Source organism: Anoplopoma fimbria, chromosome 15 (assembly GCF_027596085.1).
Source record: "Anoplopoma fimbria isolate UVic2021 breed Golden Eagle Sablefish chromosome 15, Afim_UVic_2022, whole genome shotgun sequence".
Classification (NCBI taxonomy): Eukaryota; Metazoa; Chordata; class Actinopteri; order Perciformes; family Anoplopomatidae; genus Anoplopoma; species Anoplopoma fimbria.
Genome location: NC_072463.1, coordinates 8,038,555 through 8,054,827, shown reverse-complemented (window position 1 = coordinate 8,054,827; position 16,273 = coordinate 8,038,555). Strand labels below are relative to the sequence as shown.

The window sequence follows — 16,273 nt, the reverse complement described above, 5'->3', positions numbered from 1 at the left end:
TTGTAGCATTTGTCCACTGCTCCTCGCATCAAGTTATGAAGAGAAATATATTTAAGTAAACCTTTTGAGATCCAACCCTTGTAAACTCCAGAAGCCACAGCAACAACATCACGCACCAAAATCCGGAGATGTGTTGTGGCCCCAAAAATGGCGTCTTCCCCTTTCCTTCCCTACTGCTATCTTTTCTTTCCTCTCAGTACATACCGTCCTCTCCCCCCATCCCAAAGGTTTGCCAATGCCTTGTGTACGCTAATTCCCTAGTCCCTTAATCCATCATCAGCCTTACGATTGTGATTATAATTGTGAAAGCTGTGTGCTGATGTTCCATATACCTGCTTCCAGTTGTCAGTATTTGTGTTTATCTGTTTGGTTTTGAAGTATTTGTTAATGCATGGCTCGAGTCTGACATTAGAAACAGGCTTTTTGCACAATTTATTGGCAAATTATGCACACAAAACAGCAACATTTGAGAGATAATCAGAGCAAATGACAGCTTCAGATTTAGTAATCCTAAAGCACGGAACTCCACACATCTAGGAAGTTCTAATAAATAATAAATAATTATTTGCAACACTGGTAGATTAGAGAATATTGTGCAATACGTACTCACCTGTTTTGATGTTGATCTCTATGTCTCTCACTACTTTCTCTTCCTCATCCTCTTTGACCTCTTCTTGACCTTCCTTCCCTCCTCTCCTCCTAAATCCACCCTTGTTTCTTTCTGTTATGCTTTCTTGTCATCTCATCTCATCTCTGACCTCCCTCCCTTACCCCCGTCCCCCCCGTCCCTCCAGGAGTACAAACGTAAGCAGATAGAGGAGCAGCGGCAGGCGGAGCGGCTGCAGAGGCAGCTCCAGCAGGAGAGAGCCTACCTGGTGTCTCTACAGCAGCAGCAGCAGCAGGAGGGAAGGCAAGCGGAGAAGAAACCGCTTTACCACTACAAAGATATCGCCAATCCTACCGACAAGCCTGCCTGGGCCAAAGAGGTAAGTCGCAACATGCCTGAAAGACATGCATGCAATATCTAAAAGGAATTATTTTCCAAGTTGTGAAATCATTTTTGAAGAGTGAGGAAAGGTACCAGATCTGAGTAAATTAGTAGTGCACTAAATATACAGATGCATAGGAGATGATCCTGGTAATGTTTAGAAAATGAACCCTTATTGTACACTAAACACACCCAGTGGCCTTCTTGTGTTGTCAATGTCTTGTTCAGCAGGTCTTACTAGAAGCAGCGGTCCGGAGGGAGGCCTTGCTTTTTGAATCTGAAGATCATTTTTTATTATATTAAATTAACGTGGCTGCTTCGATAATCACAGTGTGTTGTCTGCTTTGTATGTGTTTGTTTTGTTGCTTACCCTCCTCTGACTCCGACTCCTAGGTCCTGAAGCAGCAGAATGTTCAGAGTAACCCGCCCCGCCCCCAACTACGACAGCACCAGTCATTCAACCAACCAGCTTCGTCCCCTGGCTCTCACGGTCAAAACAGAGCTCAGGGTCCGAAGCAAACCCAGTCCCACGGTGCCCGGCTCCTCCCCACCCAGCTCCCCAATATATGTATTTCAGTAGACCACGGAGAGCCCCTAGATCCAGGGCTGACGCAGGAGATAAGTCAGCATGTCAGAGAGTTTAGGGCTCAGAAACTCAGACAGAGGGGCCGCAGTCCGGGGCCCATCGAGGAACACAGCCAGGCTCCTGGCCAGGGGCCTAGCAAGAGTCATAAAGAGCATTCTAGTCAAGTGCCAGTCAGCCATTCCAATCCAGTACCCAACCTATATCCTCTGGGGCCTCAGAAAGGGAAGCCCAGAGAAAGGCCTCTCTCTGCCCCCAGTAAGGCAGCAACCAAGGGGCTAATGCCTCCAGACGTAGACTTTAAGGCCCTACAACCTCATCCTCAGTCACCAGAACTGGTCCAGGGACCTCAGTCTCCATCTCATTCTGTATCCAACCCTGCGGTCAAACTGGTTAGTTGCTCTTATCGAAGCCGGTCATACTCACCTTGCAGTAGAATAGATGTAGATATAGAACCTGAGTATCACCAAGGGGGGATGAGAAAGACTCCGTCTGTCAGTCCGGAGTGGCTTACAGGGCCCTGTGACTGGGAGGTCCCAACTGACCCCCTCTCTCAATCCTTCCCTTCCGATGCTATCTACTCCCTCTCATCTAGAAACAGGTGCTCTTACTCACCTGCTTCTAACAGTTTTCTTCAAGTCCCTTGTCACGACCCCGTCCGTTCCAATCTTTGGGATGGACAAAGAAGGCGTAGCAACTCTTGGGGTGACCTTAGTACTTCTACCCTGGCAGACGTACTCAGTCATAAAGAGTATTTTAGTCAAGTGCCAGCCAGCCATTCCAATCCACCTTGCAGTAGAATAGATGTAGATATAGAACCTGAGTATCAGCAAGGGGGGATGAGAAAGACTCCGTCTGTCAGTCCGGAGTGGCTTACAGGGCCCTGTGACTGGGAGGTCCCAACTGACCCCCTCTCTCAATCCTTCCCTTCCGATGCTATCTACTCCCTCTCATCTAGAAACAGGTGCTCTTACTCACCTGCTTCTAACAGTTTTCTTCAAGTCCCTTGTCACGACCCCGTCCGTTCCAATCTTTGGGATGGACAAAGAAGGCGTAGCAACTCTTGGGGTGACCTTAGTACTTCTACCCTGGCAGACGTACTCAGTCATAAAGAGTATTTTAGTCAAGTGCCAGCCAGCCATTCCAATCCACCTTGCAGTAGAATAGATGTAGATATAGAACCTGAGTATCAGCAAGGGGGGATGAGAAAGACTCCGTCTGTCAGTCCGGAGTGGCTTACAGGGCCCTGTGACTGGGAGGTCCCAACTGACCCCCTCTCTCAATCCTTCCCTTCCAATGGTCTCTACTCCCTCACACATAGAAATAGGTGCTTCCCCTCACCTGCCCCTTTACTTCAAGTCCCTGATAACAACCTCTTGCTTTCCCCTACTTGGGTTGGGCAAAGAAGGCATAGCTTCTCTTTGTGTGTTAGCGCTTCTACCCCAGCAGACATACTACATAGTGGCCACTCGCCATCCCTCTCTCCAACCACCCCAACTTCTTGGTTGGGCGTTTCTCCTTTCACCTCCCCACAAACCTCCCCCTCATCCTCAGGCACCTTTTCCCCTCTATTCTCTCCTGGAACCCTTGTTTCCAACAAGCCCTGCAAATCGCCTCCACCTTTCCAAACCCACCTCCCCGTGCCCAACCAGGCCTCCAATCTCCTCCCTTCACCTAGGTCTACCCCCCGCTGCTCCCCCCACTGCTCCCCGTATGGCTCTCCCTTTGGATCTCAGACCCAGATCTGCATCAATTCTGTTGGTTCAGGAATCTAGACCCTTCTCTAAAGCACACATGTAAATGCACACACACACACACACACACACACACACACACACACACACACACACACACACACACACACACACACACACACACACACACACACACACACACACAATTTTGTACGTCTATTTTTTGGCTGAAATAATGAATTTTCTAGACCCAAATCCTAACCCCCATTACAGCTACATGCTGAACACCAATGCTTATCTAATTGTTGAACCTTGTGTTGCCTTTATTATTGGTTGATACCACATTAAGGGTACCCACTGTTTTTGTATCTGTTGGTTATATGGTGGACTCAAAATCTACTTGAATTAACAAAAGGAAAAAAAACAATAGAATTATTCCCAATTGATCTGTAGTCTGTAGTCAAATAGAAATCAAAACATCTACTGCCTCTTGACAAATCCTAATCCTTAACTCAACTTTAAGTAACCCTCAAAATATGTTCTCACTTCAAATCAAATTAGTCCTCACAAAGATAGAAGAACAAGAGCATAATGTACATGTATACATAAACACACATTTACATCTGTAAATATATCAACGTTCTAAAAAGTGTATGTATTTTATTGTTAATCTACATGTTTGTTTATGGGCTGTTTGCTAAGACTTTAAATGTTTTTTTACTGGGGCTGAGATCCAGATGAGAGGTGCTAATATCGCCCTAAACCATAGGTATCTTAGTTAAACACACCCCAACCCCATCCCCCCCACTCTGCTAGCCACCTTGTCACCCTTACCATCCACTGAACCGCAAAGCAACGTGGGAAGCCCGGCGAACCCCACTCATCCCAACTTCTTTTTAGGTCAGTCAACCATTCAATCAACTCCCGCGTGGTGATGGGGTGCTGGCCAGGTGGTGGTGGGATCCCCCTAACAAACCTGGATCCTCTGAGGAGGCCCTCTGTCCTCCATCCGCTCTCCTTTCTAATCTTTTTCTGTGTCCTCTCTTAGTGTAGATGCCACCGTGGCCACCATTAACTTCCTCCATAAAGCTCTGTTTTAACATCTTGGAATCTCTGCCATGGTCGAGGGAGCTTTTGGGTGGTAGGCGAGAGCGTGTCCCAAACACTTGATACACGCAGAATGAAGATTTAAGCAGCACTACCCAAAATGTTTTTTCTTCTGTAAAGCGTCTACTAATACTAATCTCTCTATCTTTTGAAGGTCAGTCGATGTTTAACGCTGATGTTCATGCTAACCTTGATCGCATAAACATCGACAGATTAAACTCGACTTGGATCGCAGCAGTGCTTCTCCTGAATCACAGAATGTTTCTTTTTCCATTGGTTCTTTGTTCTACTGTTTGTCTAAAATTCTTCCCTTCATCCGTAGTCGCCTTTTCATCCCAAGGGAAGAACTAACAATATATTTGAGAAGTTTTCTGCCACTATATATATATGTATATATATATTATAGTAGCCTCACAGTCGTTGACCCTCATCAGGCAACTAACAATGACTTGAGGAATGACACAGTATTGCATAGTTGTTCTGACCGAGGTCATAATCTTGAATAATCCTATGAGATCATGAGCTCATGTGGAATTACAGAAAGCCTCCAAAGGGGATAGTGCTCATTGCACACGGATGTTTACCTGGGGGCTATTGACACTATGCCCTGTTGAGCCACGACGCAACCCTCCAGCAACTGTTGAGGAGATTGTTTAGAGTGGAGAAACTGTGATTTGGGCATCTGGGAGCATTCCTCGGAGCTTTCTCTCACTGCACATCAGATAATCTGATAATCTGATTACACTGGCAAGCAGGGCTTTCTGCCTTCCTCACTCACAGATATTTGGTGCTCGTTGGCACTCCCACAAGTAGGTGGAAGCAGTAACTCAAGCTCTTATGAACATAAAAATCAAACATGGGTTCGTATGTGTGCACACCATCTTCGCACATACTGAAATCTATGATTTTGGTTTGAATGTTGTGTCTGCTAAAGAAATTTACGGATAATTCTTGACTTTTCCCCACAGCCACCAGACACTCTCTCCTCAACTGTATGTGGGTTACGGAGACACATGTACACAACAAATAGATTGGAAACAAAGATAAAAATGGTAGAAGATAAACAACCAAACATTGGAAACAAAAGACAAAAACCAAAAGACTTCCACTGAATTTTCTTGTTTACAGATACAGGAAAGTACAACATCTGATATGAGAAACCTCACAGTTGTCCCACAGCGTCACGGAAAGATTGTCTGGTGGCTTGTAGGGGTGCATGGGGGATGTGGGATGGGGGGGGAAACCCCACAGTGGGTCAAGTGTGGTGATTGGTTGTGCTGCGTGCTCGGCTGTGAGTGATGGTGGTATGTGACCTGTCCCAGGTGGAGGAGCGATCCAAGCTGAACAGACAGAGCTCCCCAGCGCTGCAACCCAAAGTGGCCAACCGCATCTCCGACCCCTCCCTCCCTCCCCGCTCCGAGTCCTTCAGCAGCGGGGGCATGCAGCCCGCCCGCACCCCACCCATCCACCGCTCCATCGAACCACAGGTGTGTGTGTGTGTGTGCAAAGGGAAGGGATCTAAGTGTTTGATTTGTTTCCTAGTGAACAGCATTTCTCCCCCAAAAACAAGATAATCACATATTTTCGTGCCTCCATAAAGCTCAAATCTTTCTCTTTCATTTCTCTATCTGCCTCTTTACTGCGTCTCCCTTCCTATCTCTTCATTTTCTTAATCTCAATCCATTTCCTGCCATTGTGTTTCCCTACAATTCTTACTTTTTGCCTCTTTATCTCTCTCCCTCCCACAGATGGCTCACCTGGTTCCAGTGAAGACCCACTCGGGCTCCATGTCCGGCTCTCAGTCTCTGCAGGACCAGACGGGCTCAGCTCTGAGCGAGGGCCTTAGCGTGGGCTCTCCCAGGCCCGAGATGCCCCGCCAGAACTCAGACCCCACTTCTGACACCCCCGGACCCCCGCAGCGCATCACAGGCAGAGAGGAACGGGAACGGGACAGAGACAGGGATCGGGACAGGACCGCCTGGCTGAGAGAGGAGGACTTCCCACCCAAGGTCAGAGAATTACAATCAGAAAGGAAGACTGATGATGTGTTTTCTTGTAGAAGAAACATTTTCAGTTATTATAATTATTAGTACTATAAAAACTCAAATCTGACCATACAAATCAAATTTCAATGCAGCTGATTTCTCATTTGCAAAGTGGTTGATGTAGGACTTTGAACACAATGTTGCCCTCTCCAGTCAGGTGTTGTTTGTATTTTTGGCCCCCAATTTAATATGAAAGTTAGTGCGAACCTCCAATCACGGTGGGGTATATGGCTCTCGGGGCGGGACAAATGCAAGCAGAGAAACATTCTCAATGAGTGACAACAGCAGCGTGCCATGGAGAGTTCTCTTCCGTATGAGGCAAACGCGGACATTCGAGATAAAAGATTGTTAACCAGGACAGGTGTGACCTGTCCTGGTTAACAAGCCAATCAACATTACCAGCCAATCAACATTACCAGTAATACAAGTAGTATTTAGAGCACCACCTCCCAGTTTACTGCACCTGTTTTACCATAGCACAACATAAATTTATTGATGCACCATGATAAATTTAAAAGATTACTTTGAGCTCCTTGCTAGGGGATGAAAAGCCGAGCTGTACCAGCGATGGTAACCCTCTGTCTGTGTGTTTTTGTGTGTGTCCAGGTCCCCCAGAGGACCACTTCCATCTCCCCAGCCTTGGTCAGGAAGAACTCCCCTAACGGAGGAGGGGGTCTGGGCCCTCGCACAGGTTCTCAACTCATACGGGCCAGGTAAAGCTAGCACACTGAAGGCACCTTTATAGTCTAGATAATCCTTTAAACTAAGTCTTAACATATTTATGCAGACTGGTTTAATAGTTAGATCTTTTTTTACTATAATAATTATCTTTCTGTATTCTTATTGTGTATTTTAAAACAGTATTAAATACCATTACAGAGAATGATGATGTATGTACTTTAACAAAGAAAGTTGTAGCTCTTAACTTGTATAAAAGGCATACATCTGTTTCATATAAATCAGCTGTATAGTTTCAAGGAATTTAAAATTGAGTGAATTTTTTCCCACCTGTTTCAGTAACCCAGACCTGCGGCGCTCTGAGCTCTCTCTGGACGCCATGCTGCAAAGAACTTCCTCCAACTCATCATCCTCCTCCTCCCCTTCATCTCAGGGAGGCTCAGCCGAGAGGAGAGGTACAAACACTCGCACTGAAAAGCCACAAAAAAACATCACACATAATTGCATGCACACGCACTGAAATGAACACACACAGACACACTTGCATGCAAACAATTAAAAATGGGCGCATGTACTTGCAAATGCGAACACGAAAAAAACCATTTGCATACACGCACAGGGCTTCAGCGAGATTCTGAGGCTATCAGCGGGACAACGTCAGTCGCAGTTCTGCTCTGATCAACCTGTCTGATGTGCCCTGTTGCTCTCAGCCTCCGGAGAGATAGAAGAGAGGAAATGAGGGAGGGAGATAGAGAAAAAAGGCGTACAGGGATGTGTCAGACAACAGGCCAGAGGGATATCTAAGATATGCATGGTTCTCCCCTTGACAAACCCATGGCAGAGAGAGAGGTTGAAGTATGGTAGGATCGGTTTTCCTTCATGTTTGTTGGATGTTATTTTGCAATGGGGTTGACAGTAAATATGGCTGAGATGTAAAGAAGGAAAAAAAGGAGACCGATAGTATGAAGATAGGGTAAGAAGAATACAAAATAGCTTAAAAAATATATTGACGAATGTGCTTTTCGTTATGTTATGGCCCAGGACAAAACACATTTTTTAATTAAATTAACAAAGTGACATCTATCATGTGTTTAATAAAACTATTTTGGTAATTCTGGTTGAACATAATGGTGTATGTAGGTTTAAATGTGTAATTACTTCCTTATTCTGATAGGTCAAGCCAAGCAGGAAGGATCCCCTCCAGGAGCCAATCAGGAGGCAAAGCCCAAAAAGGAGGAGGGCCGGGAATCAGCCAGACCCAGCAGGCCTGCAGTGAGTCTCAAAACACGGACACACACACACACACACACACACACACACACACACACACACACACACACACACACACACTTATTCACTTTCTGTCACAGCAGTCTCCTCTCTGGGAATCTTCTACGGGGCCTCTTCTCCTTTATTTCTGCCATTCATCTGGTTCTTTCTTTCTCTGCCTTCCTCTCTTTGTCCTTTCGTTCTTCAGAGCTATAAGAAAGCCATAGATGAGGTTAGTGACACTTGACACCCCTTTTATTTTATCCCGGTTTTCCTTTGCCTCGATTAGAGCCCCTCTTTTTTCCCCCCTGGCATGGTGAAGTTAGTTATTTTCACAAGAAGATGACGTTTTTTCTTTTGTTTTTTTAACGAGTGTAACGGCGATGGCAGTGCATGTGTGCTTCCACACACATACCTGAGAGAGAGTATGTGGACGCGTGCTTGTGCGAGTTTGCGTGTGTGCATGCGTGTGTGTGTGTGTGTGTGTGTGTGTAACCAGAACTGCCAAGCACCTGAACAGTTTCTGAATCTCTTTTTCCTGTTTCTCTGTTGTCATGGTCACTGGTCAGGAGGAGCTGGTAAGCCCACCGTGTATGAGGGTCCTCTCCCCCCCCCGGGCTGCATGATTTGGTCTGATCCATAGACTCGGGGTGGATGGGGAGGAACCACGGGCCAGTTGGCATGGGGGTGATGGGTAGAGGGGGTCCAGATTGATGCTGCACTCCGGTCGTAACCTCAAGCCTGATTATCTGTCTCTCTCTCTCTCCTCCAAGGACACGTCTTCACATTTATTGATAAATTGCTCGTGACTGAATAAAAAGTGCTGATCTGTGATCACTTCTCAAGTCCCAATGAAAATTTTAGAGTGGCGTACAGGCACATAAAGTGATCCCAGATGAGCACTCTTGTTCCTGGTCGCACATGTTTACAGGCCCAGATGTTTGTGTGACAACAAGTCAGTTGTCCTCTTGTCCTGATGCTGATGGTTTGTCCCACTCTTTGCCCCTCTCTCTGCTCCCCTCCTCCTGGTATTTGATTTGGTCTCTCACTCCTCAGGTTTTAAAACCGATGATACAGAACTGATGAACTGACTGACTTTAACTCTCTCCTCTCCTCTTCTGTCCCTCTCTATAGGACCTAAGTGCATTGGCTAAGGAACTCAGAGAATTGAGGGTGGAGGAGGGCAGCAGACCTCCAGTCAAGGTACAATCACATTTATAGTAGTGATGATTATGACGATGATGATGATTAGTATATAGATATATTTATTTTGATTGCAGTCTTGGCCTACAATAGATAATTGCCTTGAACGGAAAAACCAAGGAAGCTAAATTATTATTTCCATTGTGGTCCTCATTAGAAGAGGAAAGGGCAAGATGACAGATTTTCATGTCAGGTTAAAAATGAAGCTGTTTGAATTCTATATTTCTCACAAAGACACATTATGTGTCACAACATGTTGAAGGCCCCTCCTAAAAAATGTTTTGTTCTTTGTACATCACTGCCGCCAATATCTGATCAGCGGAGTAGCATGAAACCAGCTGCAGGAATGTGCACTGCGTTTCCCGTACAAACAAAGTCCCACTGGTGAACACATGTAGTGTTATAGCGCAACTAGTGCTCAAAAACTCCACAGGGTACCTTTCAGTTTGAATATTTCCACTGTTAACAATATTACAAATTAACAAGATTTGTCTAAATGAGTGTGGGAGCTAATTTAAATGTCACCCTTATCACAGTGGTGTTTCTCAGAGGGTTTCTAAACCAATGCTCTGTCTCTACTTCCTGCATTGTATTCAAGGTGACAGACTACTCGTCCTCTAGTGAAGACTCAGAAAGCAGCGATGATGACGGGGAGACGGTGGGCCATGATGGGACTGTTGCTGTTAGCGACATCCCCCGTATCATGTAAGTTGTCCCCTCTGTTTTTGGTTGTTCACTCCCTCTGTGTGTGTGTTTTTTTATTTTTTTTTATTTTTTATTTCAAATCTGGACTTGTCAGTATTTATTTGTGTTGAGGTATGCATGTCTTTGGAATATGCACCATGCCAGCAGCTTGTCAGTATGGTTTTGGCAGAATCGCTTTGTAAATAATCGTGTGTGTGTGTGTGTGTGTGTGTGTGTGTGTGTGTGTGTGTGTGTGTGTGTGTGTGTGTGTGTGTGTGTGTGTGTGTGTGTGTGTGTGTGTGTGTGTGTGTGTGTGTGTGTGTGTGTGTGTGTGTGTGTGTGTGTGTGCAGGCCAGCAGTGCAGAGCAGCGGTGATTCGGTGATTCGGAGGGCTGACAGAGGACTCTCTGGGAGAGGCCTATAATAGCTCCAAGGACGGCACTCTAGTGATGAGAGAGGTGACAAATGTGCACAAACACACACCTCACACTGATTTACAGAGAAGGGAATGAAAACAAACAAAGGAAATACTGTTTTGTTTTTTTATAACCTACTATCAAAACTTTTACTTCTGTCCTCACTTTCTTGTGAACCTTTTCTCTCTTTTTTTTTTTTTTTTTGCTTCTCAGTCAGAGGAGAGGAGGAGAGGGGGCCACAGCGAGAGTAATGGGTTCACGAATCATGGTAACCTCCCTGACCTGGTGCAGCAGAGCAACTCTCCCTCAGCCACACCCACCTCCGCCCTGCAGGAACTGGGCGACATGGCTGAGGTCAGACACACACACACACATTCATGGATATGGTGCTGTATATCAAACATAGTTAAATTAATACAATAAGTCCTAAAATCTTTCGAATTTTAAGAGTGAAAAAGTCTACAAATGAATTATTAAAATGAGTACTTATTACTTTTAATATTTGATGCCGGGCCTTTAATTAAACCAGCAGATAAAGGTCCTTTTTTCACATAATTGCATAATAGATTTTTCATATAAAAAGAAGTTTCAAGCAACTCCGGGCAATATGTTAATAAAGGCTACTGCTTATTAATTACAGTTCGGTCTGGGCGGGTCCAAAGCGTCCTTCACCCCGTTTGTTGATCCACGTGTCTATCAAACCTCGCCAAGTGAAAACGACGATGACAACTCAGCGGAAGGTAAGCAGAGCATAGGAAAGCTTTGGCCACACGTTTTACATATTCAACTTTTTTATTGTCAACACAGCTGTCCAAAAAATAAATTCTTCATCTTTCTTTTCTTCCGTGGTATCTCAGCCATGTTTGCTAATGAGCTGATGAGGCAGGAGCAGGCCAGACTCAACGAAGCCAGGAAGATCTCCGTGGTCAACGTCAACCCTACTAACATCCGACCCCACAGTGACACACCGGAGATCCGCAAGTACAAGAAACGCTTCAACTCCGAAATCCTGTGTGCTGCACTCTGGGGTAGGACGGAACATCCTTCATCGTCCTTATAAAACAAGAACATCTGAACTGTCCCAAATATATCTTTGTGTGTCCGTGTCTCTGACTCTTTGTTCCGATGTGTGTGTTCAGGCGTGAACCTGCTGGTGGGGACGGAGAATGGTCTTATGCTGCTTGACCGAAGTGGACAGGGGAAAGTCTATAACCTGATCACCAGACGGCGCTTCCTACAGATGGATGTGCTGGAGGGGCTTAATGTGCTAGTCACCATATCTGGTAGGTGGAACTAAGACACTCTGATTTCACTCTGTTTACACATCCCTTAGCCTCCTTCCATTCCTCTCAAAGTACAATAACAAAAGCCCGGTAATCTGCTATTGTGTGCCGTTTACATCTGGACAGGTTTAAGAAACTCAATCTCATTTCTATTTCTCCCCTTTGTCCCTATTCCCCCCTGCTCTCTCAGGGAAAAAGAATAAGTTACGTGTCTACTATTTGTCCTGGTTGAGGAACAGAATATTACACAACGACCCGGAAGTAGAAAAGAAGCAGGGCTGGATTACAGTCGGTGAACTGGAGGGCTGTGTGCATTATAAAGTTGGTAAGGAACTGTGGATGTGTGTGCTTCTCATTAATGAAGGAATTAATTGGAATTACATGTTCAAAGGCTGATATTAAATTAAAATTCTGACTTGGCCTGAGCTGAAATTTACTTTAAATAGGATCAAACCCCTAACCAGCTGGGAAAGAAAGTAATATTCTATATTCAGGTGACAAGTATTCTATGCAGCTACCATTCTAACACAAAATAAACAAAAAAATGTTTAAATGCATTTTACCTTTGCTACCAGGAGCTCCAGTTTATGCCAATTATATAGCTTCATGCTGTTAAAGGAAGTTGCTTTGCATCCAGAAATATGGACTTTTATTATTTTAATTAATTATTAAACTACAATTATATTCTTGTTATATTAATATTAAGTATTTTTCCATGCTCCTTCCCGTAATATTTTTCATATTTCTCACATCAAATGCACAATTATTTACACCGGTAAGGAGAGTGGGGACAAGGTTTATGATAAATGTTACATGTATCATCTTTTGGTAAATAAATCCGACATAAATGATGTACATCGGGTCAGATTGCTAACGTGGACAAATTTAGCTGGTCTTGTTTGCCACTTTTGTAAGTGTCTATGTCCTGTCTCCAGTCAAATATGAGAGGATTAAGTTCCTGGTGATTGCTCAGAAGAACGCTGTGGAAATCTATGCCTGGGCTCCCAAACCCTACCACAAGTTCATGGCCTTTAAGGTATGGAAGCACAAAAGTGTACATACTTAACACACATTAACACTCCACCCACCGAACATCTTTGCACACTCTCTCCTTCTCTTCCTGCTTCATTTGTTTTTTCTTCTCCCTCCCCTGTCTGTTTCTCTCAGTCATTCACTGAGTTGCAGCACCGTCCTCAGCTGGTTGACCTGACGGTGGAGGAAGGTCAGAGGTTAAAGGTCATCTACGGCTCCAGCGTGGGCTTCCATGTCATCGACGTGGACTCGGGCAACCCATACGACATCTACATCCCCTCCCATGTAAGTGCAAACGCTGTGCTTGTCTGAGCGTGAGGCTTTGGTAAGTCTCCAAAAAAAACATGTTTCTCTCGAATTGACATGACATGACTTTGAATGAAGAAAAAACAAGGTGGCAGAGAGAGATAATGGTATTTTTCCCTATTCTTCCTACCTGCTGTTCTCCTCCTGTTACCAAGGTCAGCAGTGACTCATGCACTGTCTCTCGAGGATCTGCTTCAAGGAATGCAATTACTTTTCCTGACAAATTACCCACTTTGATTGATTTACTGTCGTGTGTGTGTGTGTGTGTGTGTGTGAAAGACTGATTGGTGCTTTACCTCTTTTATCAGATACTATTTTAGTTTGCTAAATATGGAGCCCTTGGCTTGGACGATCTATGCTCAGTGCACCGAATGGAGCTCGAATTACCGAAGTACACCTTATTGCAGAAATTCAATAAGTAGTAGCTTGTGCAAAATTTCCAGTTGCAACAAAAGGTCACCAAAGGAGCGTTGTTGTCTAGACGTCAGCGTATTCTTTGAGTCTGTTGCACCTCTTTTCCCCGGAGCAGCATTCAGTCAGTTATGGATTCCAGTCACTCAGTCACTCATGGAAGCTAGGTGCACCATCAGTAGTCATCCACGTGCACCATCAGTAGTTGTCCATGTGCAAGCTAGAATGCAAATCAGTTTTGGTACTTTCATGCACATCAGTTCGTTCCGTGGTAGCTCCACTAATCGCATGCTCGTACCCAAATTAAGTTCAAACACAGTTTAGCCAAACTCTTGATTTAGCGGCAATATTTCAGTAAAATATAAGCAGCTGAACACAGATGTGAGAACACACAATTGTAGCTTGTAGATGGAGTCCATGCTTTACAGTCAGTGCACCGCAAGACTTATTATGAAAGAATAATCCTCTGGAGGTGATTGTGTCTTTAATCCATGCTTCCTTTCTCTGTCCTTCCCCCTGCCAACTTCTCTTCCAGTGTGCCAAACAGATGAAGGTGACACTCTGCCATCCACCCCTTTTAGACTAGACCTATAGATGTTTAGTCAAAAACCTCCCGTAGTGGATGCACAGAAGTACTACATGCTTCTATGTGCAGGTCATTAGAGTAGAGATTAATGGACAATTTAGCTAGAAACAGGTTGCATGAATAAATTCATTTTACCCACGGGAGACATCACAAAGGTTTGAAAAGATGCATACTACTACCAGTGAGTAGAATGAAAGCCTAATTCCAAATTTGTATTAGAATCATTGTATGACCTCAATACGAAATTCATTCAGTGCTTTCCTGCCACATGAGTTGCAACAAGAGAATTTAATTCCTCCTGGTGGTTGTGTAAATGCAGTTTCTCGTGGGCTAAGATGCGTTTTTTCAGCACCTTGTCACTAATTCATTTTACTGATATGATCCCTTGTTGTGCTCCTGAAGTGTGGTACTGAGTCACACCTCAGGAGAGCCTGCTGGCACTAATAATTGGGTTATTCTCTGCGGTACATTCTGGGTAAAGTGCACAGATTCAAGCCATCTCTGTGTGTTTGTTTCTGTTGCCAACTCTTCTGATGGTGTTCCAGTTAATTAACAATCTGAGTAAAGTGTTATAGTTTGTCCTTATTATACAGAGCGTATAGGCTTTGCGGTCGACAAGCAAAAGTCTGAACCTTTTGATGCTCTAATGCCGCTGATATTTGGCAGCTTTGTCAATATCCACAAAACTCGCTCTTTAGAGGATTACAGTTTGAAGGCCAGCCAAATTTTGCATTAAATGCTCATGATGAAACCTCAGTAATATTTTAATCTCCTGTAGATTATGATTAAAGTTGACAGATTTCATTAAAGCCCCTGTAATGTTTGAGTGTGTGTGTGTGTATCTGCGACAGATCCAGAGCCAGGTGACGCCCCATGCCATCGTGGTGCTCCCTAAAACTGATGGGATGGAGATGCTGCTGTGTTACGAGGACGAGGGCGTCTACGTCAACACCTACGGGCGAATCACCAAGGACGTGGTGCTGCAGTGGGGGGAGATGCCTACCTCTGTTGGTACGTCCCACCCACCGACACAAATATTTTAATTCCGTGTGTTAAGCCCATTTAAGAGGATTTTTTTAATCAACTCTGGCGTCATTAAAACATCATAGAAAAAAACGCCCAGTTCAAAGACTTAAATTATAAATATAGATTTATTCTAATAACCATTTCAGCGCCTATCTAAGTGATGCAATGCAGATGAAGAGTCTGGTGAATTCTCTGAGAACTGAACTTATTGGGGTTCATTTGAGGTCTAATTGGATTCAAAATCTGAATGTAACATCAGCCTTCACAGGAAGGCTTCCAGAGTTGCTTTCGAAGGAACAAAGGAGGAAGAGGGAGGGAGGGAGGGGGGCAGAAAAGTTTTCAGAAAGATGTCAAAGGGATATACATGATCAAATGTAAGCGTAAAAGGGAGAAAGGAGGGAGTGAGAATAAGGGAGGGAAAGAGAAATGGGGCAACCTAGAGATCAAAAGTCCAACAAAGAAATGTGTACATGCATGTACTGTATGGAAGAGCACCGCTTCAATAGGGAAGTACTTCACTGCCCCCATGTGACAACCAGTGGTATTACACCTGCAGAGCCAACATCATTTAGTTAGTGCCAATGAATCTGGACTCTACGTTTTGCATTTGGATGCTCTGGGTTATGGGATGTTCTAATGGTATATTAATATATCATGAAGTTGTGAACTGAATGTGATTTGATATATATTTTGAATATTTTTTCCCCCATTGTCATTCATGCTTGTCTTGTGTTTTTCTCTTTCCCAGCCTATATCCACTCTAATCAGATTATGGGCTGGGGTGAGAAAGCCATAGAGATCCGCTCTGTGGAGACCGGTCATCTGGATGGAGTCTTTATGCACAAGAGGGCCCAGAGACTCAAATTCCTGTGTGAGCGGAACGACAAGGTAAAAAAAAAAACAAAAAACACTTTGATTCTCAGTTACTCTTATCTGTTGCTTGGAAATGATTTGATGACAAT

At 44.4% G+C, this 16,273-nt stretch overlaps 1 protein-coding gene across 1 annotated transcript in view; it reads left to right on the top strand.

Moving 5' to 3' along the window:
• Nucleotides 1-16,273, top strand: part of tnika (TRAF2 and NCK interacting kinase a) — a 60,593-nt gene that overhangs the window by 42,306 nt on the left and 2,014 nt on the right. Inside the window, 19 exon segments of the mRNA XM_054614312.1 lie at nucleotides 795-986; nucleotides 5,695-5,859; nucleotides 6,121-6,381; nucleotides 7,024-7,130; nucleotides 7,435-7,550; nucleotides 8,270-8,367; nucleotides 9,499-9,567; nucleotides 10,166-10,272; nucleotides 10,603-10,633; nucleotides 10,635-10,709; nucleotides 10,881-11,021; nucleotides 11,308-11,407; nucleotides 11,525-11,695; nucleotides 11,807-11,950; nucleotides 12,141-12,275; nucleotides 12,886-12,986; nucleotides 13,118-13,267; nucleotides 15,137-15,296; nucleotides 16,060-16,199. Of these exon segments, the coding sequence (XP_054470287.1) occupies nucleotides 795-986; nucleotides 5,695-5,859; nucleotides 6,121-6,381; nucleotides 7,024-7,130; nucleotides 7,435-7,550; nucleotides 8,270-8,367; nucleotides 9,499-9,567; nucleotides 10,166-10,272; nucleotides 10,603-10,633; nucleotides 10,635-10,709; nucleotides 10,881-11,021; nucleotides 11,308-11,407; nucleotides 11,525-11,695; nucleotides 11,807-11,950; nucleotides 12,141-12,275; nucleotides 12,886-12,986; nucleotides 13,118-13,267; nucleotides 15,137-15,296; nucleotides 16,060-16,199 (2,463 nt within the window).